Below are 24,088 nucleotides of genomic sequence, written 5' to 3'. Positions count from 1 at the left end.
AGTTTGCAGATTAGAAGAGCTGCCTTGCAGATAGGCATAAATCAAACAATAAACACATTAACATATAACCTCTACCATTGTTAGTATAGGTAATCATACGGTTCCGAGTTCAATTTGGAATTAATTTGCACGAGTGAGTTTTTCAAAGAGCTGAAATTGCGCGAGCCGCTTCGGCGGGTGTAATTTCAGCTTTTTGAAAAACTCACAAGTGCAAATTAACTCCAAATTGAACGAGAAAAACCGTATGATTACTTATTAATAATATAAACATGAAAAATTCGCGCGGAGGAAGTGCCGGAAGATCTTTCTTGAAGCCATTTTTTCTCATTTGAGAAAACATTTTTCAAAGTTTCAGCACAAAATTTTCGTCGTCATTTTACATGATATCATTTTCTTAGAAAAGTTCCTATTTTCTTTCAGTCAATCATAATCCAGAATTTCGATGTGTAATTTGCACTGGTGTTACACTTTTTGTACTGATATTACACTTTTTGCACTGATGTTACACTTGAACTGCACTGCTTTTAGCCAATCAGCATCGAGTAATTTTTTCATGTGTATTATTATAATTGTAATCGCAGTCCTTGTTAAAAGTTATCAATAGTCCTTCATTATCCAATAGTACGTATAGCTACTACACGGCACGATTTCTTGAAAATATGATTTTTGTTTTGAACTAGAAGAGACCGCAGTTCTCTAAATATAAAATTCATTTCAGGTGTCATTTGATATCATGGGTGGCACCCTTCCCTCCAGATTCAGTTGTGTCGGCGAGTTTATTCATTTTGTGTAAATTGGTTTGATACAATGAAAATATTCGCCATGATTCGTGCTTTTTTATTTCAAAGGTTGCATTGATGTCCAATTTTAGTCATTCTTGGTAGCCTGAGTTTATTGACTGTGTGGTTTATGATTAGAAGGATCAGTGCTTCGGTAAAATGATGGGGAAGGGTCACGATCTGCTAGGAAATGTCCCATAAAAGTCCTGTTTCCACATCACCGTGTCTTAGTCAAAGAGGGCCTGGGGACGCACACCGGAGTGGAAGTACTCCGTGATGAGGGCCACCAAGCGGAGCACCATACCCATATGGCAAAAACAATTGAAGGAAACCCGTGAATTGATTTTCTCATGGTTATCAAGGGTAGTGGTATTGCTCGTGGGCGCGCGCGCACGACTCGACGACGGCGACGGCGTCGCGCAACATGGCGGCCATACTCCAGCTAATACGTTGACAGAGGCATGCAGCCTGGGTTTCACAGCGTACTTCTTTGATATTGGACATCCACAGTCAATTGACACCCGTCAAAACAAGGCGTCCGATGACCAGTATCACGTGACCATATCGCGGGCTTAAGTTCACAGCTTAACTTGTTGCAATCATGTTTTTAACTGCTTATGTTTTGTGTAGTTTGGGATTATTAAAACTCAAAACAGAAGGCCAAACAAAATAAACAAAAAACCTCACCGCAAAGTTACAAAGCTCAAATCAAAATTCTCGTTTCTCCTGGACTAGCTTAATCGGGCTTTCAACAACCTGGCTAGGAGCTCCCCTTTTCGGCTTGGCTAAATCTATATATTAGTCATGTACCATCCAAAGGATAATAATTTAGTTGGTTTGAAATAGGATTGTAGGTTTTGCTATTTGTCACAGAAAGGGTAAGCTTATTAAAGGGGTGTATCTAAGGCAATAATTTTTCAGTTTGAGAATAAAGAGAAAGCAGCAACTGGCCTAGTTTTTCTATATTGTTTTTTTTTTTTTTTACGAAATACGAAATACGCCGCGAATCTTGTAGCAAATCCCACCGTTAATTCCCTGATTTACTGACTAACCCTTTACTCCAGGAATGGTACGTTCATGTATCACCCCAGTTAAAACCACATGGCTAATTTCTATTTTTGGCCACGCCCTCTGTCTGAGTGTGCACGAAAACAAACATTTAGTATTTCGCAAGTTCTCCACTTGAGGTATTTCAAAATAAAAGCTAAGTGAAGTCGCATTGCTGCAGTTACTGTTGATTCAAACTCGAGTTCAGACGACACGGTCGATTTGTTTAACGCATCTTCGTACCATAATGCATTCGCTGATGTTGTCCATTTTCGCTATTTTGGTGGTCCCTACGGTGAGTTACAACTATATAGATAACAGGACACATGTCCAAGTAATCTGCTACGATATAATAGTGACCTATCTCTTGGTGATCGAGACAAGACTGAGCTAGAAGAGTGTTGCATTTTGTTTAGTTTAAAGGACTAACAGATACACAGGAAGGAAATCAGTAAACTCGAAGTCTTTCATTAGAATTTGTGACGATATTTCTTATTAAATTGAATCGAGGCAACGAGTGGCTCAGATTCGATATCCATTGCTCTTTCAATTCCGGTTTTCGAGTCTAGAATTAGTTAGGACTGAGCTTAGCTGATATGATGTGGTAAGAACGAGCTCTGATGACACAAATTAAACGGCTCTCGCAATGTTCGACATTGTAGGGAGTTCCTGCTGGTTAGTGTAATTTGGAGTGAAAGAAGATCCGCCAAGCACGAATTGGTATAAAACTGAGCGGGTGGTCATCACTAAAACGACATTCAAGGGGACGCCAGGTCAACCTTAGAAGAACCGTCAGTAGTTTTCTTTAGCAAATTAATTACCACTGTTTACAGAGAACTGATGAGTTATAGCAGTGAAAGATGAGTCAAGTTGTTACAGTAAGGACATCGTGGAGTTTTCAGTCACTGTAACGTTGGTTATAATGAAGCAGCTCGTAAGAGATAAACCTATATTGAAGCAACCCTTTTTTTAGCTATTGTTTTCCAAGTGTCACTCGAAGTTGCAGTGATCCTATTTCGTGCCAACATCATGTAGGGCTTCGTTTGCCTGTGAAATAAACCTCTTATATGTACTAGTGTTTCGTTCCGAGGGTAAGAGGTTAAAAGCACGCTGAGTGGGTCTCACACGCAATGCTAATCCTGAATCACCGCTTCTCACTGGTAGTTACACTGCGGACAATTTAAGTATTTTTCGTGTCAGTGCTACTTTAGGGCGTGTATATGTGTATGGATTTTTCTCTTCAAACTGTTCAATTTTTCTCTTTTTTAGGGGAGCCGGGGTCGCAACTGTTGTAAGCTCATATGTGTATTCTTTTTATCTGTTACTTTTAGTTACTATAAAAAAGGTTGAATATAATGGATTGAGAAACTGCAGAAGTGGATCGTTTGCCTTATGTTTATCGCTGTATGCGTGGGATGATGGGAGCGGGCACGAGATGTATCGTCTTTAGCAGAACGTTTTTATTTTTTCTTCTTCTTCTCTTAATTCTACGTTTAGTTAACCTTAAGCTAAACAAAGAACAATTATTTTTCTTTGAAATTTAGTCGCAACAAAATGCGATGATCTGACATTTAGGTGTTTGTTTAGCAAGGACGATAACAATTTTGTTGACAGTAAGACACTTATGGACAAAAAGGTGTAAATGTTAAAGAAGATATTTACTTTGTCGCATCAAAGAGAACGCAGCTGGGATGTCACGCGGTTCCGAAAAAATGACGATCCCATAAGAAAGGATCAAGTTTCCCACAAAGCGAGAAACTGTTTTGCGGGATAATCAAAATTAATTAAATATGATGTATTAAGTACGGCGCACTATGTTGCTTGCAATATTGCACGCAATGATGAAATCTTGCGTCGTAAGCTCTGGCTCTTTGCATGCTCTTCACATGCTGAATTGTGTCTTTGTCTTGTTTCTGCTGATTTCTTGCCAGGTCATAGCAGTCGGTGGTCTAGGCGGTCACGTGTCTCTCCTGTTTCGCGCCTTTTCAAACCCAAGTAACCTGTTATTGAGCGGTGACTGCTGTGATCCAGCATGTGCGGATTGCAACTATTACTTCTTGTTTTGTATCCGTAATGACCCGAGCTCTGCCAGCTGCTTGGTATCGGGTAAAACCAAGACATATCACAATTACAAACACTTGGTGTTCACGTATGGCGATTCTCTTGGAAACGGCTGGCAAAATCCTGTGGAAGGAAGTTTTAGTTCTTGGAAGGTAAGATCATTTTCTTGCTCTTGTTTCTTGTATTGACACTATATGATACCTGTAGTAGAACCTGGCCTTTCGACCCTCCTGGGTATTTTGAGGCAAAAAGCTTTGTCAGTAATTTGCTCATTGAAGGCTGCCACTTTCAAAATATCATATTTTGATACCCGGTGGTGATTGTGCTAGTGGCGTTCCACTCTCAATAACCATAATTCCCTCGAAGAGTCAATTTTTAGCTGTAACATACACACTACATTGTGCAAGCAGATAGGTAAAGAAAATCAATTAAACAGGCTTATCATCGATCAGCTAGCTAAGGGTTATACGATGAAAGAAATACATGCTAACCTGGTTTCTCGCGCAACACACTTGTATGGTATGATCGAGTCTCATTTCGCTTATCTCTACTGTGACAACTTGGTACAGTAAGAGTAGTCTTTTGTTGAGCTCCAGAAAAGCGCAGTAACTACTTCCTTAGTCAACAACAACTGATACAAATTACTTTATATTACGCGCACAGGGTGTGCTAAGCTTTAGCATTGAAGTCATGGACTATGACTACTTTTCCGGAGCTGATGTCGTTGATCGCTTCAGTGTGAACAAACTGAACGTGATGCCAACCCCTTGGATGGAGTCGATCAAATGGAGAACGATTACACTTGGCGGAGGAGGCCATCCTTCCACCATGACATTGAAATATAACGTACAATGCAATGCAAATTATTATGGGTCGAATTGCACGACGTACTGTATGGCAAAAGACAATGATGTAGCTGGTCATTACACCTGCGATAAAGCCGCCGGTCACAAGGTCTGTCGTACTGGATGGCACGGTGTCAGCTGTAAGATCTACTGTGTGTCTCATGATGATGACACACGTGGACATTACACTTGTGAGTCTGGAACAGGAAGAAAAGTTTGTCTACAAGACTGGTATGGACCTAGCTGCACAGTGCACTGTGCAGCTAGGAATGACTCTCTGGCGGGGTACTCTTGCGATTCCCAGGGGCAAAAAGTTTGTTTGCGGAACTGGTACGGTAGGAATCAGTCCAACGTTTATTGCAAACAAACTAACAATTCGAGCGCTGGTTACAATTGTGGCTTAAATGGGAACAAAGTATGTTTACAAGACTGGTATGGTCCATCTTGCGATTGCACGCCAAAGAATGATTCATACATGGGTTACAGGTGTAATATTAGCAACGGCAGAAGAGAGTGTCTTAAAGGATGGTTCGGCGTCGACTGTAACATCCAATGTTTACCAGGAAACGATTCAGTAGGTCATTACACTTGTCACAATAGGACTGGAGCTAAAGAGTGTCTTCCCAACTGGTTTGGGGAAAACTGTACTGTTTTCTGTAAGACCAGTAATGATTCTTCGGGTCGACAAGAGTGCACACTTAACGGAAGCCGACTTTGTGCCAGAAACTGGTATGGTCCAAGTTGTAGCGTTTACTGTACTTCCAGAAATGACAAAGAGGGACAGTACACTTGTCATCCAGAAACGGGAGGGAAGATTTGTGGGAACGATTGGTATGGGGACAACTGCTCCACTTACTGCGTACCTCAAAATAGTGATTGGTTTGGCCATTACAACTGCAGCAAGATAGATGGTAGTAAACAGTGTCATAGTGACTGGCATGGGAGCCATTGTACGCTCTTCTGCAAACCTCACAATGACACACATGGGCATTACACTTGTGATAGGACAAATGGTAGTAAGGTTTGTTTGAAAGATTGGTTTGGATCCGAGTGCAAAACTTATTGCAAAGCAATGAACAACTCAAAAGGGCATTACAACTGTGGTATCCAGGATGGCACTAAGACATGCCACGAACACTGGCATGGCACCAACTGTTTAGTACATTGCACGGCTGTTAATGACTCTAGAGGTCATTATGAGTGTGATCCTAACGATGGGAGCAAGATATGCCATCGGGACTTTTACGGTCCAAACTGTTCAACACACTGCTCTGCTAAGCAAAGTATTAAAGAGGGATATTATGACTGCAACATTAAGGATGGCAGTAAGACTTGCCATCTGCACTGGTACGGACCAAACTGTAGTGTGTACTGCAAAGCGAGGAATGACTCTTGGGGACATTATGAGTGTAATGGGGTGAACGGGAGCTGGAGCTGTTTGGACGATTGGTATGGTCCCCGGTGCTCCGTTCACTGCGCTCCACGGAACACATCCGAGGGACATTACACCTGTGACTCAGAGACTGGAACCAAACTATGTCTTCCAGGCTGGGCTGGGAAGTTCTGTAACCGTGGTGAGTAATTTCCATTAAATAGATAAAGCTTTCTAGGTAGACGTGTCTGACAAAGTAGTAAATCAGTGTAACAACAGCGTATCTATAGTTACCTTGTGTGTAGCAACCCACAAAATAGCGATACATATTGTGTCGCGACTAAATTGCTTTCCTTAGAATTATGGGCTTTAGGAAATATGCAGTTTTGGTGCTTCGTTTTCTAAACCTTAGGCAAAGTTTAGAGTTAACCGTTTACTCGTAGATTGAACCCGCATCTTTCTTCAGTAGTGCTGGCGGTCTTGGGACTGAAATCGTTAAGAATTCGAAGGAATACCCATTTCCAAAGACGTGCTCTGCGAAATGGAATAAAAAGGAGCAATAAATTATTTCCTTTAATTTTCATTGACAATTTTTTACGTGATGTTAATTTTGCAGAAACCGACCAAGTGACAAAAGGGCCAACCTTTCCAACTTCTAAAGCAATTTCCTTGCCATGGACTCATCCAACCTTGCCGTCACAGTATGACAACGGAAGGATAGTAATAAAGCTCTGGCATCAATGGAAAGGAGAAAAGGTGGAGTCCCATAGCTAAAATAAATGCTCTTTTTTGATTGTCTTACTAATAGGGAGTTATTTTAAAGTAAATAACTGCCAACTAAGCACTTCTTTTTTATATCTTAACAGTTTTTGAGAGAGGCTCTCGACAATCTCAAAACTCTCTTTGCGAAGAAACTGAACAAGTTTTGTGGACTGACAAAAAACTTCCAATGTGGACTTCCAGAAAGTTGGTTTTCTCGCAATAGGTTGTTACAATAGTTCTAAAACTCTTGAGTTTGACTAGCCACATGATTGTCCCATATGAGCTTAGGTGTACTAGTGAATCTGCAGGATTATCACTTGTTCTTGTCATCGGGCAGCTTGAATAAGTGAACAGTGGAGTGCAATGGGCTCCTTCACTCAAGTCTGGGCGAGGTTAGCTGATAAATGGCGCGAAATTAAATGCTAACGGTGAACAAAGTTATAGTGTTTCACCCTTAACATCTGTACTTAATCAACAGATATCTCAAAATTTGGACTGTTTTGACCAAATGCTTCACCTTCACGCAAGAGCAATGTTGCGAAATGTGCCGATAATTTCAAAATAGAATTGTTATTAACGAATCTCATGAAATATATCTTCCTTTATCAAACAACAGACACAAAACAGCTGCCTATTTATCTATTTTTCAGATCACTCTTTGACTCTGACAGTGTTTTAGTGGAAGCGACTCAACTTTCAAACGAAACTCTAAATGTTGAAGTAGCCGTGAAGCTTCCCGCAAGTGTCAAAGGTAAACTGTTCACTTGTGTTCGATATTTTGAGTGTTGCGTAAAGCCCCGGCCAAACGTTCGCAACACTTTCAACGCAACATATCGCAACATTGTTGGGCGCAACATGTTGCGCGTGTTTGGCCACCCTGTTGCGATGTGTTGCGACATGTTGGGTGTTGTTGGCTCAAATTTGAAACTGGTCAAATTTTTCATGCAACATCCTCAAATGTTGCATGATGTTGTGGTCGTTTGGCCAGGTTCGTGCAACAATGTTGCACTCGGGCATGCGCACTAGTTCGATTTTCAATACCTAACATGTCGCCACACGTCGCAACAGGGTGGCCAAACGCGTTCAACATGTTGCGCCCAACAATGTTGCGATCTGTTGTGCTGTAATGTTGCGATCGTTTGGCCGGAGCTTGCAAATGTTGGGCCAACAATGTTGGGATATGTTGTGTTGATATGTTGCGATCGTTTGGCCGGGGCTTAAGGTCTTCGTGATAACCAGCGACGTGACTAACCAGGAACCAATGATCGGTTCTTGTTCTAACCAAAACTCGTGTCGCACGCATGCATTTTTCAGGATCGGTTCCAAGTCGGACGCTGCAAGAGGTGGTAATAATCAACAAAGACGCCATTAGAAATGTCACATCGGCGGAAGTAAAAGAGGTCCACGTTATTTCGCCGAGCCTGCAGCCGGGCCTTTCAGGGTCAGCAGTGTCCACGAGGTCGTCAACTTCTTTGTCTTCTTCTCTTGTGTATGTCATCATCGCCTTGGGTTTCACAGCTGTTCTTATTCTTTTCATCATTGTTTTGTGGAGTATTATCAAGTACAGGTAATTGCGTGTACCTCGTGTCATTTGTTGTGCATTTGTCAAACTGTTGCTCATGTGTTTTGAACTTCGTTAACATGCTTAGTTGGAATAATTCCACGTCCTGCAGCAGCTACACTATATCTACTAGCCTGCACTCGCTAAGGCTTTAGATGGGCGACGCTATGCAAGTTATGGAGAAAATGGCGCGTAACGCATGCACTGAAAATTAACCGTATTTTCGGGCACTTTCCATTCATCCCGCTGCTTGCCGGACAGAATTGCGCTATATTAGCAGGAAACATTCCGGGGATTTCTCGTGCAAAACCAGCTCAGGCTCAATTTATCGTGAAATGCCAAAACATGTAGATCTTGCTCTAAAATCTCAGTAAAAAGACTGCGTTAAGAATTTTTTCCATGTCTCTTCTTTTTTATATAAAATGCGTTCAGGCATTTTTTTTCCTCTTTCTGTTTAACAGAAGAAAATCTCGTGTACGTGTGATCAAGGTAACGCCTGCATGTAGCGAATTGTCAACAGGAGACAATATCGCCTTAGTATCAAGGGTCTTTGATGAGGATGAAGAAGTGAGTCAGCTTGAGTGTGACCAGAGAATTGACCCCTGATAAAACAATATAAATGTTCTATACTTTTTTATTATGGGTTAATTCTTTGATCCTACTTTTTATACTTAACAAAATCGTAAACTATTCTAGCTCTTGCAACGTTTCTTTCTCAACATTCGAATCAAGATAAGTATGCCATAGCAGCCGACTTTGTTTTAAATTTCCACTCCTGCTGCTATTTTCTTAGATTTTTTCCCTAATTAAAGACCTTTTTACTTAAGTAAAGAGAGGTGTCCATGGCTAGCAAGCATTGAATGCATTTATCAAGTAAATCGAATTACTTTCAGGTTTCCTTTAGTTTTTTTTTTACTTTTTGTTTCTTTTTTATTCTCCTTTACTGTGGCGCATAAACCACTGCATGCACTTTCGTAGAAATTGAATCTCTTATGATTTCAACGTATATAGACAAACGACCCACTGCTATTTTATTTGTTTCATTCATAGAGTACCAGGAGTTCTGACGGTATGTCTCACTCCGCCGTTCTTCCCTGTAGCGTAGATTAACACCCAAGATGTTGACGAGCCAGACAAGTACAGACGAAGGTTCTAATCGATCTGGACCTAATCAATGTATACTAGAGAGTTCTCATGCAAAGCTTAAGAGACAAAAATTGCAACACATTGCTCTTTAAGAAAAATTACTTTAATTGCTTGATCTAAATAACATACTTCTTTCCTTTACTAAATGAATTCATTGAAATGACTCTACTGTTCGCAAATTGCAAAGGACACCGGAAGCTACCACCAGTTACAACTATTCTTTTACTACCGATTTTCTTGCACTTCTTTGTAATGATACACATGATACACTTATGTTCCTCCTACGAGTTACTGTTCATCAGATGAGCTTATTGAGAATACTTCACAACTTCACAACGACAATAAAACTAAGAAATGAGTGGAACCTATCACTCAATCGTAAACAACGAGTCTTGGGAGCGAAATCGACAGTTTCGCCCTTCCCAGCCTTTCAAGCACACTTTACTTCCGTCACGTTCATCGCACGTGTAATGACCGTGTTTGGTATCGTTGTGAGGCACGCAGTACACGCCACAGTCGGGTCCATACCAAGACGGATAGCACTGTTTTACTCCTTCGTCAGTGCAGTCATAGCTCTTTTGTTCCATGGTTGGCTTCTCGTCGGCTAAACACGTCAGAGAACAGTTGGCGTCGAATCGACGAACGCCGTCCAAGCAGACCATGTTGCCTTCGTTGTCACAGGTGTAATTTCCCAGCTGGAGGTCGTTTTGAGGAACACAGAACACCGTGCAGTTCTTGCCGTACCATCCTTCAAGGCACGTTCTACTTCCGTCGGGCGCACAGCCAAAATGTCCGCTGTCGTCATCGCGAGGAATGCATTTCGTGCGGCATTCGATACCAAACCACGTCGGTAAGCACTCTTTCGAACCATCGGACTGTTTGCATCTGTTTTGAAAGATAGAGCGATTTTCAGTTGAATGTCGTAAAGCCATGCAAAGCAAAGTAATAACTTTGGCCAATGACAAAGGACACAGACAAGCCAATAAACCAATCAAAACTGAAGGTAAATTTATGTAGCTGACGCAAAGCGCGGGAAAACCTGTGCGTGCGAGTGACGATTGGATTTGGTTCTACTCCTGATGAAAAAACGGCCCAAGTTGTTTAAGCAAATCTTGTAGCTAAGTAATGCAAAACCGATTACTTTTTGACACTCAAGCGAAAACCACTGTATAAAAAGTTATAAAAACTGACACTTACCAAGCTGATATATGAATATGTATGAATATGACCCTAGTTCTCATCTTTTACCGGCCAAGCGGTTTGTACATGTATGTAACTTCACCTTGATAGCGAGAAGAACAGTTGAAAAGAAGCGAAACACTAACAAAAAGTATATTATAATAAGCACCACCGAAACTGATGACGCAGGTTGCAAAAAGAATACCGCGAAGTCTTCTGAAGTCTTATCGCGGAAAAATATGTCCTCTTTAAAATTATTCCACTATCTCCCTCCATCTTCAGACGAAATTTTTCAGAAAGAAACGATCAAACATTTTAAACAAAAAGTACGCGGTTCCTCAAACACTCACTTGTAATGTCCTTGTTCATGGCTATCCTGAGGCACACAGTACGTAGAGCAGCGGGGACCAAACCAGTTCTTCACGCATGTCTTACAAGATGGCTCGTCCCAACGGGGCAGGCATATCTTGTTTCCTACTTTGTCACAGTTAAAGTGACCATTATCCGGGTCGTCCCGCGGGACACACGAACGAGTACAGCTCTTTCCAAACCAATGCGGCCTGCAAACCTTCCTTCCCTGATTATCGCACGTGTAGTGTCCGCTCGAGTCATCCCGCGGGACACACTCCACACGGCAGCTGGGCCCGTAGTAGTTCTCGTCGCAAGACAGCTCCAAATCAAGCGCCAAGCTAACGCCTCTGTCCCTCAGGGTCAGACTTTTACGTAATGGGTTGCGAAATGTTCCTGGGGTGACAGACCGGAGAGTAATGGACGGATTTCCCACGAAATCGTCATTCGTGTATTTGTCCTTGTCCCAGACTTCCACTCTTATCGTAATAGCGCCCTGAAAGGAAAACCAAAGTATTTTTGTTCAGTATATCTTGCATTTGTTAAATTACCTACCAAGTTCCCAAATATGACACGACTAGTAGAAATATGCTACTTATCTAAGATGAATGTCCAAGATGTACCGTTAAAGTACTGAATGTGACTTGCATTCGATGTTCAAGTAAAAACCGCTCTTGTAAGATTTCTAATTTGTATTCATCGAGTGGAGTTTGTATACTGATAAGAACACCTACTTGAAAAGTGCTGAAAGGAAACACCCTCCTGATGTTCGGCGTATGGTTGTCCCTGTCTCCCACCACGCCTGTCTCACTTCGTCCAATGTTGCAGCTGTACGCAGAGGATCCGGAAACAGACTGGCTCACGCACAGTTTAAAATAAGCATCACACGGATAGCACCGGCCAAAGTTGAACATCAAGTGATCACAGCATTTACCATTGCTCATGCGATGCGACGGATTCTTGTATTTTCTCAGAGTCACGACTGCATGTCCAGTGCCCTCACAGGGTAACTGTTCAAAATGAAAACGAGACTTTCATTACTGATACAAAGAAAAACTCGCATTTGAACCTTTTGCACTGTTATGCAAACTACGCAACGGAAAGTCAAAGGGAGCGCTTCCCTTTTCAAGCGCTTCGCTAACATGCAGACGATCATGATCAGTGATCCTGATCTGCAGGTAATTAAATTCAAAACAAGCATGGACTTCCTGAAAAATCTGTTCTGCTCGTCAAGCTTTTGCGCAAAAGGTTAAGAACTGTTATCTTTTTATATTAACTTGGCAAACACAAGCTAGAAAAATTGAGCTGTTGGAACCTTAATGAGTGGGTGTATGGACTGTACGCATATCATCTTTTATTCTGTCTGAAACATAAAGGTAGCATGCAATCCCACGCGACGGAAGTGAGTTTTTTTTTTCATCAAACCTCACTACAGGATGTGTTTTTTTTCTCTGACCCACAAAACGGGATTAGCCTCCATAGTGCTTCCGAAAGCAAGGAAACAAAATTAACGGATAGTGAGGAAGACATTAACAAGTTAGAAGTTAGAACTCGCCCTCAAGATCCTTTCTTATTTCCCCGTACTCCATCTACCATATTTTGATTGTGTCGCTTGCAGGCTATTTATTATGTTTTCGATTAAATTATAACAATGGAAATTAATGGTAAATTTTTCTAAACAATTACACATGGCCTGATATGAATAAGGTGCGCCAGCAAACTAAGAAGTGCCGGAAATGACAGCACTAAGATTATTGAGACTACTGTGCAACGAAATCATGACTCAATCACATGAACACAGTAGAGAAGATAAGCCGCTACTTCAAGCCTTTGCAAACCACACTCCACTTGGAGGGGAGGGGGGGGGGCACTCCTAGAAAAATTGGGTGGGGGTGCGGCCCGCTTCCCAAAACCCTTGCCTTATTTTTGACCAAAATCTGCGATTTTCCCCTACCCTATTTATGACCAGACCAAAAATACAGCACTCTATCTATGACCGTTATGGCTGGCACAGTTGCCCTAAGTTCTAAGAAACACACCCAATTCAAGACTAGAGTAAAAAAACCATACCTCATTTGAGACCAAAATGACCAAAGACGATACCCTATTAATGACCAAAACGGCTGAAAAACCTTACCCTTTCGGGCCCACATACCTATAAAGCCCATATAAAGGAGTACCCCTCCAGGAAACCAACAGACTGATACTCCAACGCCCACCCTCCCGCCCTCGCCCTTCTCTCCATCACTCGTCGCGTCGCCTTTAACGTTGGTGAAGTATTCTCTGAGAGATGAAGCAAATGCGCTTTATTTCGTAAAAGATCTAAAAGGGAAAGAAAGTGTAACAACACGAAGTGCTATCGGTGAGAAGTCATCGCTCAGCGAGCACAGCTGGGTGGAACCAAGTAAATCCGACAAAAATTGAAGCGATGAAATGTTTCAAAATGTCAAACTTTCATCACTTCAATTTTTGCCGTGTTTACTTTGTTCCGCTCCAACTAACTGCGCTGCCTCTTGATCTCCTAGGAAGGCCAAGAGTTGGAGGAACTTGTTAAGGGATGTGTAACAGAATCCTTTACTTTCAGCAGTGCGTGACTGCACGTGATTTGTCATTTCTGTTTTCTCGAAAGTGAATTAAAAGACCAGTATGGTTTCTAATTATTCGTAAGGCTCATGTTTTGTTGTAAAAAGAAAAAGAAAGAAAGGACTCGTTGATAGCTTCTGAAAAACTATTGAAACCATTTTGTAAACAGGGTGAAATTGCTTTTCGTCTCCTCGTCCTCACCTAGACCACGTAGTACCCAAGCCAAATTTCTTCACTTCCGTTTATGTTGTACAACCTTCAACTTTCAATATCTATCATGACTGAAAGTATCATTTCTCCCAGTACGCCGACACCGTTGCCTCAATACACCCCGACTGCCGGTAGCCACATTTCATATTCACTAATTGAGAGTCGTGTGCAGTGTGGAACGACCTCCGTATTAAGCTTTTTGAAATCACTCTCGAAAAGGTCGTACTTCATATGAACTCACTCACCATCAAGGCCAATATGACAACAGCAACACTGACGAACGTCAAGAGCATTTTCTCAAGCATTTTCTGCCTTAAAGTAAGCTGGTGTTGTTTCCAGTCGTGTAGCAATATCGAAGAGCGGCGCTGTGATTTCTGAATTGAACCCTTGCAGATCTGGGGAGATATCGCTAGATTGCTCGCTCAGTGAACAACAACTGTGAAAAGCGTGGCAAATATCCATGCATAAATAGTCCACCGTGGTCATAAGATACCCAATGACTGGCATTTGGCAAAGTTCCTAGATCGTTCTAGACGGACACAGATGGACGTATACCACGCAATGATATTCAATAAAAAGATTTACACGCACGCAAGGTGAATTGAAGCCGCCGTCTTGCTCTTCTCGCCTTTTTTTTGTTTGCCTTTTATAGACGAAAGGCTGAGAAGCGGCATAGTTTTTAAGGGGTACCACGAGGAGGATCACCGAAAATTGAAGCTCGCTCGTGGCAACCTCAGCCTCTCAGTGTTCATCACTTCATCTTGTACTAGGATCGTTTTCATCTAAGGAATACCCAAGAGTTGACTCAGAGTTATCACCATGTATAAGATAATAATGTCAATAGGGCTAGGAAATAATCTATAAAGGTGGAAATTGTATTGTTTAAATTTCTTTTTGTTTTTTGTTTTTTTTCTTCCGCGAAAAAAAAAAAAAAAATACATATTTGGAAACCAGAGATAAGAGTTGATATGGCTATATCTTTTTAATCCTCTATTGTTTTCACATTTGTTGGAGTCATGAAAAGATAAAAAAGTATGCAAAGATACCTGAATCCGTGGGCCGGGAAATTATCTTTACAGGTTGAAATTATTTTGTTATTTCCGCAAAAAAGAAATAAGATGTATGGAGACCAGTGATAAGAGTCGATATGGTTATATCTCTTTAATTAATCCTCTATTGTCTATACATTTGTTGGAGTCACGAGAAAATTAAAGATAACGGTATCAAGCAGCAAAAATTAATCATCTATTAGATAAGTTTACACACATTGTCTCTTTAAAATCGACATAGTATGTAATAAGGCTGAAAAACTAATCATATGGATCTATGAGATAATTTTAAACACATTTTGCCCTTAACTGAAGGCTGATCATCTCTCGCTTTGTTGTGCAATCTTTAATGACTGAATACATTTTTTTCTACGTTTTTAAAAATGTATCGGCTAGCTAATTGTACCAAGCCTATCCATGTGGCCTTTTATTAGTGCACATATCAAACAAAATTGAAAAAGGGGGACATTATAACTCCAAAATATTAGACATATCATAAAAATGGAGCAACTTAAGAAACAGGCTAAGGATAAAACGATTCTTACAGTTCACGCTGTGTTATATTGAACTTGTCGTAGGCATGATGGTTTCTAATATTCGCCTCCGCGTGGCATTTTCACTTCTGTTTTCCATCAAGACAGCTTGGCCCTTCCCAGCCAGGCCTGCAGACTTTACTTCCGTCACGTTCATCACACGTGTAATGCCCGTTCATGCTGTCATCATGAGGCACGCAGTACTGCGAACACGCGGGCCCATACCACCACCGATTGCAGTTCTTCGCTCCATCTTCGGTACAGTAAAAGTAGCCTTGTTGGAATGTGGACGTATCGTTCCCCAAACACGGCAAGGAACAGTTGGCGCCGTATCGACCCAGAAGGCAGTTTATACACTCCGGGGGACGATATCCATCTAAGCACACTTTGTTACCCTCCTTGTCGCAAGTGTAATGCCCTCCTTCGTCATCTCGGGGAACACAGAACACCGTGCAATTCCCGCCAAACCATCCATCAAGACACGTCTTACTTCCGTCAGGCGCACAGCTGTAATGTCCGTTGTCGTCATCGTCGTGAGGAATGCAGTGCGCTTTACACTCGTTACCAAACCACCACGGTAGACAGTCCTTCGAACCATCGTATCGTCCACATCTGTATAAAGAGCAATTTTTGTTTTGCTTTCCATGAGATTTTAAACTGAACTAACCTATTATTTTCCGCACCAAGAGAAGAGGGTATCAAGGTATGTTCTTGTGTCGACTTTTGAGCACATGCATACGAAATTTCAATTAAAAAAAAAAAAAAAACATTATCACGGACTCGATTCAACCAAACCATTGTAAAGACAAACAACTTAGTTACTCGGTGAATTGTTGACATGTTCACTGCTATGCCGGTCGACTTTTATCGTAGTCATTTTCTGTATCGAAGTTAAAGATGTCTAATTCGATTTGTGCTGGATGTTCGCCACTTCCAACAAACTAAGCATATGGCACTTTTGTCATGCGCAGTATTCGGGGCACAGTATTTATGGAAACAATTGAACCCTTAGTTCGTTCTATCAGTCTACGCATACGCGCATCTGTCCGATGCGGATTTCTTTTCTGTAGGACACAAATGAGATACAGACACTGTTAACGTATTGACACTGACTAGGGTCCTGACAACTGATCGAGTGTCTTATTTGTCATATGTTCCCTGTTATTTTCCCGCTTAAGTTCTCTAATACCAGTACACTGGTATTAGTTTGGTCATGGTAAGTCAGGTTCGTGGCTTCTTCTCACTGTTCGTCCCAGCGAAACTCCTTCCCCTCCCACCCTAATCATTAGGAAATTACTTACTTGTAATGTCCTTGCTCATGACTATCTTGAGACACACAGTACGTAGAGCAGCGGGGACCGAACCAGTTTTTCACGCATCTCTTACAATTAAGCCCTTCATAACGGGGTAGGCATATCTTGTTTCCCTGTTTGTCGCAGTTGAAGTGACCGTTAAATGGATCATTTCGCGGGATACACCACCGAGTGCAGCTACCTCCATACCAATGTTGCCTGCAAATCTTCCTTCCCTGGTTGTCACACGTGTAGTGTCCGCTTGAGTCATCCCGCGGGATGCACTCCAAGCTGCAACTTGGTCCGTAGTAGTTCTTGGCGCAATGTAATTCCAGCTGAAGTGTTACGGTGGCGCGACTGCCAGAAAGCGTCACAAGTTGCTTGTTGAAGCTGCCAGAAGTTACCCTTGGTTGAAAGGATTTTTTAATGTTGTCCACTAAGTCATCAGCAGTAAATATGTCCTTATCCCAAACTTCCAGATTCAAATTAACTCTTCCCTGAAGTCAAAATATAAATCAAATGTTTGAATGGAGGACTAATTTTATTCTCTATCTTCCTTGATTCACGAGTTGCACTTGTATCTCAATTGCAGTTTAAAAAGACAATTTGAGATGCAAGGCTAGTACTTCGGAAATAGGTGAATTGAAGGCAATTTACTGCACTCACGCTCGAATTGTAATTTAAATTTTAGGAGCTGTTAGATTTTAATTCACTCTAGCTCTGACCCTCTGGTCCGCTCCTCAACAATGTGGACCCGGTTCGAATCCTGAACTCATATGATAGCCTCACAAAATTATGCTTCTACTGGGTTTGTTCAGGTTTAATTGGCTCTCATCTTTACTCCGCCGAATAATTTTGCCCAAAAAAGTCTTTTAAGTGATACAATGATCAAATTTTCACTCCTCGAAGTTTTAGGTTCCTGGTTGATCACATAGAATTCCACGAAAGATTAAAAACGTCGTTTACCGTTTGCAAATATCTGCACTGGCAACTCACTCTTCAAGTCCAGTCCCCCCCATGCAACCTGATTTTAATATTTTAGTGATTTTCAGCTCGAAAAACATTAAACAAGGCCATAAACTTGACCTAACATATTTATATGCTTGCTGTATCATGCAGATCAGGTACCATTGGCAAATGAATATCAACATAGAACATTAAATGTGCCAGAAAAGTCTTGAATATCGGGGAAGTCTGGAAACCAGTATGTTTACATGGTAACACAAATGCTAGGCTCATATTCTGGAGTATCTCTAGTAGAATTGTACTTCCAAGAATCAAAAATTTCTGATTCAGATTGGCTGAGATATGTTTGTTCCTCATATTTGATCAAAATCCGGTTAAGTTTAAGGCATCACTTAGCTAATATGCATATTTTAAAAACTTGAATTTCTCTGGAACGAAAAGAGATATTTGAAAGTAGCAAACAGCGTTTCTCTTCTCGTACAGACTACTAGTCTATGTTTTAAAATGGCTTAGACACCCGGGGGGGGGGTACTTTGGGAATTTCTGGGTGGGGATGTGCCGCTGGGACCCTGGAACCCTTAGCCTATACCAGAGCTAGTTCAGCTGAATTTTGCTAACCTATACTAGAGTAAACTCCCCAAATCCCCCCATCTATCGACACTGTTGAGGCTGATTTGCGTAAATTTAAACTTGCCGATTTGATTTTTTAATATTTTTGAGTGGCAATTCCTGGTTTCCTTACTCTAGATAAAATCTTCAACTAACCGGTCAGTTTTGTGATGTGATGATACCCTATTCTAGACCCAAATGCTCTGATTTATATACCCTATCCTAGAGTAAACAGCTTGAAAACCATACCCTTCACAGCGGCACATACCTATATAGCCGATATATGGCAGTGCCGCCACCGGGCTTAGACAGGAAAGATGCGATTTTCGTCATAGTACCACTTTAAATTCCAGCTTGATCTCGATTCGATTAGTCCGCACTTAACAACCAAGTTTTAAGAGCTCTTTGATGCTTTATTGGTAGATGGAATTGCCTGAATTTATACGAGAGGGCTCTGGGGAAGATTCTTTTACCATAGTAATACACTTACCAGGAAGGAACTGAAGGCAAAGCTCTTCTTATAGCGATTTTCGTCAAAGCTATGATCATCCCCGCGGCCTACCACGCCAGTGTCGAGTCTTCCGAGGTTGCAGTTGTGAGCAAGGCTGGATGCTGAAAGGGTCACGCACAATTTAAAGTATGCATCACATGCAGAGCAACCGAAGATTTTTCTGTCGCAACATTCATTATCGAGCCCGCGATGGGTCGGATTCTTGTAGCTTCTTATTTTCACTACCACATGGCCACGTCCTTCACAGGATACCTATTGATAACACAATTTTTTTTTCATATTACATTTTATATCATTATACATACACCAGTGAAATACCAGGATTTTTCCTTTTATTAAATCCATTTTGAAATCACTGGTTATCCTTGCAATCTGATTGGCTCTCAGTGGTGCGATTTATTCACGAATCGCACTATTTTTTGCTCTAAATCGCATCTTTTTCTCAGCCAATGAGAATGAGTAGGATGGGACAGTAAAACAGAACAAGCAATCAGATTTCAAGGTTAATTTAAAGTAATCAATAAAATTTTAGGAAAATGAAAGGCAAAAAGCCATTGTGTGGAGAATTTTGCAACTACTGCCAAAACTTTGTTGTTATTGTTGTTTTTTCCCCAGAAAATTGATGAATTGAATTAATTACAGTTTCTGAATGAAGATTAAGAACCCTTCAGGCTGAAGACCTCCTTTAATGGAAGTTTCCAACTTTCAGTGCCCATTTTGACGAATATTTTGGCGATTTTTCTCCAACATCTGTTCAAGATCCATATGATACCGACTTCAGTAAAACATAAACAAACGAAAACCACACAACAATAAATTCACAGCCAAAAAGGTAGATGTTTCCAGGTTTCCGGTAGCCTGCGAACAGGCTCCCGGTTGGTTTCAGAGCCGAGCTAGCCGAGTGTAGAACAGGGCGAGCGGGACGAGCCGAGAGCGGTCTGGTGACGAGGGAGTGCACGGGGGAGCCTGTAGACATTCCATTGATGCTGCCGTTCCATGATACCAGCTCCTGGTATCAAGATCTGATTGGTTGAATCGATGACTGTTGACAGCTTTGAGAAGCTTTGAGATAAATATTTGACAGATACTGACAACTGCATGTAAATTTGCATAATTCTTGCCGCGACCGACAAAGATGGCTTCTGCGTGCAATGTACAGTTCACTGACGTGGAATTCGAGGCAGCTTTGAGCAATTCTTTGCAACATTTTCATCACATCTCTGTGTAAAATGGGGTTGACTAGCCTACACGACTTCTACGGTTCGTGACATTTGTACATTTGCCGTTCTCTGTTCGGTCACTCGACCTTTCTTGTCGCTTCACTCGTGTTCATGAAGGGCACTTCATGTTGTGTAATAAGGAAGAATTTTAAGTGGAGTTGAGCCGTTAGATCGTGCTATGGCAAATTTTTATAGGTCATAGGTCTGCATGGTTTCCGCTGTTATGTACATGTCGGCTTGTTATTACTGTGCAAGAATAAACCACGCGAACGACTTGCCTGGCACAAGAAAGGCAAGACAATTCAGGGAAATTCATTCCACGGTGTAAACAATGTCCTAGCTTTTCAACTTCGGCAGCCAAAACCACACTCTCTTGACCAGAAGCCCCAGTCAGTTCTTTGTTTTTTACCCTGTTAAAAACTGACACCACCGGCACTCTTTTCCCTTCAAGCGGATTTAATAACTTTATGCAGAAACGGCAAATACGTTCCCGTTCGCCTTGCATTTCCCCTTACCGCAAAACCCGCGTGCGGTAGAATGCTATAAAAAGCCGATATATCAGCGCGGGAAAAACCATCAATTTTGACGGGTTTAATTACCTACTTGACTGATTTGTAACAGGCTAATCACTAAGGGGCGGAACGGCGTATCAAAAACAATGTCTACAGGTTCCCCCGCGTCCCACTCGCTTCGCTCGCGGACTCACGCTCCGACTCTCACTCGCTTCGCTCACGGAATCACGCTTTCGCTCGCCGAATTTTTTTTTCCGCCCTCGCTGGAAGCCTGTTCGCAGGCTAGGTTTCCGGTAGTTTCAAACGAAGCAACACATGAGCTCTCAACTCTGTCACTGTGAATAGCAGGAATAAACATAGTCAAAATACGCCCTACTGCACAAAACAGTGAGTGGGCGAACGTCTTACGAATCTGGTGCCAGTCCCGCCATCTTGAAAATATCATGAAATAAATGGCGCCGCAAGAACTTGACAAGGTCCTGAGTATTGAGTCCTATTCAGTGGTCGTTACAAAAAAAAACGGAGATGATAACGAGCTGGACTCGCTTAAAATCATGCAATTTAACGGTGTTTAAAAGAAAAAAACGTACTATCCACTGGGCATCGTGCACTCGAGGAAGTTTCACAACTCAAAAGAAATCCATCGCAGAATTACACATGATGCACGCTCAGATTCCTTCTCCAAAGACAACGAAGAGTCTCCGCCTCAACCATAGAAGAAAGGAAGGCCTTCCATCATTGATTCAGGCGACATGAATTGAACTTTTATACTTTTCGTTCTGACTTCAGAACTGCTTGTTTCTTTGTCATGCTCGAATGAGTTTTCGTCACATGACATCGTTTTGCAAACTAAATGAGACGTAAAGGCGTTTCCGGTTCCGCTATACAAAAATCTAAAATTTAAATTGAAAAATTGTGCGATTTCAAAATGGAGCTAATAAAGTGGCAATTGAACTTCGTGTCGTACAATTTTGGTCTGAAATCATACTTGTGATTTCAAATCGCACTCGCGCTGCGCGCTCGTTCGATTTTGAAGTCACTCGTATGATTTCAGACCAAACTGCACTCCACTCTGTTCAATCACCATTATTTACTAAAAAATTATATCTTCATCGCGCGCAGTGAAGATACTATTTTTATCTTTCACACTGTGAAGATATCATTCCTTTTTGATAACATTTCTCTTTTGTCCTTTAACATCTTCCGATCTTTTTCGGTCGTCTTCGGCAATCTTCGGTAATCTTTGGAAAATGTTCGGAAGCGTCCGTCTGGCCTTTGGAACAATATTGGAAAATCTTCGGAAATCTTCGGAAAGTGGTCGGAAATCTTCGGAAAATCGTCAAAAAACGTCGTCACTACTGAGTATGTTTATATAATAACAGAATATTACATGCCCGCTTGTGGATACGAATTCTATCTTCTCATATCTCATTCGTTCGCTGCGCTTACTCGCAAGATATGGAGTTGAACTCTTGAAGCTAGAATTCGTATCCACGCGTGGGCATATAATATCCTCTGTGTACACTCTTTTTTTCCATAGTTCACTCTGTTTTAAAAATATTGTTCTCTGGCTGAAGCTGAAAATATATTTTGTGAATATTCTTAGCTAGGTTATAGCGTATTACATTTGTTTTCGAATGAATTTGGTGTCTGGATGGTGTTAATAAAAGTAATTTTGGAGCCAGCCCGCAGGGATTTAAGCCTGATATGACGCACATAACTTCTTGTAGCAATGTTGTTGGCATCGAACATAGTTTTTTTTCTTTAGTTTTGGTTTTTGGCTAGTTTTGCCGTTTAGAGAAAGGAAGAATTTTATAAGGTTTAGTTAACAACATAATTTCGCAAACTTCAGCCTCGATATTCTTATAAAATACATTTAAAAAAAAAGAGTGAATAAATTCATTTGTTGTAAAAAAAAAGGGCCTAATGCCCCGGCCAGGAGGATGTAAGGGGATGGCCTGGAGTTCTCGAGGCCTCAGGACTGCTCGAGGCATGCAGCGGTGCCGGGACGATACTTGCGCAAAGGTACAGAAACGGCATCATAACTTACGGTCTTGTGCTTCTCAAGGCCAAACGTTCTTAGAAACTGTACTGGGAGCAAAAAATCAAGTGTTAAGCCGTGTTTCGCAAGATTTCCGAATGCGTCGATATTTGAATGGCTATTTCACTTCGTATTTTCAGTATTTCGCTATTAATTTTAGGAGCTTTTTTGAACGAAGAATCATAAAGAATAAAAAGAAATAAAAGCGTTATTTACGGACTTAAGTCGGTTCGTATCAAGAAAAACTTTGCCCTTGGCCTAGCTTCAAGAAGATCAGTTTATGAAGGCGTGAAGTTTCATTGAGGATATTTCATTGCACCTGGACATCAGATATAGGGTTTGTTCCGGGACTTTGTTTATTTGATGGCCAGCGTTTTATTCACACGTACATCCTAACCCTCTTCCTCTATTTTTGTGTTACAGCTCACTGTATCTCCCACAGGATTTAAAACTTCCAGTTTATTTGTGAAAATTCCCGCAGAATCAAATGATTTTACAATCTAAAAGTAGCTCGGTAATCAAATCAAGTTGTTCGGCTGCTAGTTTAAATTCCAGCGGTTCCGGTGTTAACAAGATTTATTCTCTAGAACTTTTCTTCTTTACAAAGACGCCTTTATAGCATTTGCTGTTTACGGCAACAGTCTAAAGCAGTTGGAAAATATTTCATCCATTACCTACAACAAAATGTTGTGCGGAGAGCGACTTGTTTGAAAGACTAAGTCAGTGGAATACCCGAAATTTCAATAGGAAACTGAAGCGCTTGGCCTCTAGCAGAGGGTGTCTCCCTCGTTCAAAAGAATCTGCCAGTTCGAACCAAAAGTGAAGTTCATTTAGCTGCCTTGTCACTTGTTTCAGGGTAAATGCGAAAATTGGACCCCTTGTTGTAGTCTTCTGAATTAGGGGACACTCCATTTTAGACCAAAATGCAACATATATTTACGTACCCGCCCCGTAAGGCAGCGTGATGTCGGCATTATGAAGTAACTAACTTACCACCAAGTTCAGAAAGATTACAGTTGCGGTGAAAAACGACCACAGCATTGTTATGCCTTTTTGTTCAGGATCGCGCTTGGCTAGGAGTCTCTGCACCAGTTTGCAACAATCCAACTGAACCTCAATAGCCGGACACACTCAACAAAAGCCAGAAAAGCTAGTATGTTCTAAATCTGTTCTCACCCGGCGTCGTCCAATTAGACGTATTCCCGGCCATGGCCTTTATATAATAACCAAACTTGACATTTTAATTAGATAAATTTTAGTTTTGTTGCTTAAAGGTGTAATCGTAACCGTAGAGTGCTGTATTACGGTATTACATAGCACAAGAAGCTACTAGAGTTAGAGAAAATTCCAGCACTTGATTTTACTGCACACGCAACGCGGAAATTTCCTAGTGCAATTGTCAAAGCCATTGTCATGTAGTATCTTGCAACGTTTTCATTGCAGCTAGTATATTGTAAAGCAA

General features: G+C 41.3%; 2 protein-coding genes across 4 annotated transcripts; one reads left to right on the top strand and one right to left on the bottom strand.

Moving 5' to 3' along the window:
* Positions 1 to 205: 205 nt before the first annotated feature.
* Positions 206 to 9,941, top strand: LOC110067928 (uncharacterized). Of its 3 annotated transcripts, none has more exons than XM_089297979.1 (9): positions 206 to 2,121; positions 2,489 to 4,039; positions 4,551 to 6,306; positions 6,721 to 6,860; positions 6,971 to 7,089; positions 7,517 to 7,617; positions 8,181 to 8,433; positions 8,889 to 8,994; positions 9,478 to 9,941. In XM_089297979.1, exons 2-9 carry the CDS (start codon positions 3,641 to 3,643, stop codon positions 9,535 to 9,537), a joined length of 2,934 nt encoding a protein of 977 aa, XP_089154105.1. In that variant the 5' UTR covers positions 206 to 2,121; positions 2,489 to 3,640; the 3' UTR covers positions 9,538 to 9,941. The 3 variants fall into 3 exon arrangements, with proteins under 3 accessions (XP_089154105.1, XP_089154107.1, XP_089154106.1); XM_089297980.1 differs by having other exon boundaries at positions 209 to 2,121; positions 3,758 to 4,039; XM_089297981.1 differs by lacking the exon at positions 8,889 to 8,994 and having other exon boundaries at positions 208 to 2,121; positions 3,758 to 4,039.
* LOC110067929 (uncharacterized) lies at positions 9,655 to 23,764 on the bottom strand. The gene is made up of 8 exons (XM_089298395.1): positions 23,620 to 23,764; positions 18,833 to 19,105; positions 16,777 to 17,264; positions 15,561 to 16,087; positions 14,139 to 14,314; positions 11,835 to 12,110; positions 11,103 to 11,596; positions 9,655 to 10,458 (listed from the first exon to the last, which is right to left on the bottom strand). Exons 1-8 carry the CDS (start codon positions 23,665 to 23,667, stop codon positions 9,942 to 9,944), a joined length of 2,799 nt encoding a protein of 932 aa, XP_089154521.1. The 5' UTR covers positions 23,668 to 23,764; the 3' UTR covers positions 9,655 to 9,941.
* Between the last annotated feature and the right edge of the window lie 324 nt (positions 23,765 to 24,088).

The sequence above is a fragment of the Orbicella faveolata genome, unplaced genomic scaffold (genome assembly GCF_042242905.1).
Source record: "Orbicella faveolata isolate gen_17 unplaced genomic scaffold, um_ofav_v1 contig_3, whole genome shotgun sequence".
NCBI classification, from domain to species: Eukaryota; Metazoa; Cnidaria; class Anthozoa; order Scleractinia; family Merulinidae; genus Orbicella; species Orbicella faveolata.
The sequence above is the reverse complement of the archived record's forward strand: the minus strand, read 5'-3'. Positions and strand labels throughout refer to the sequence as shown.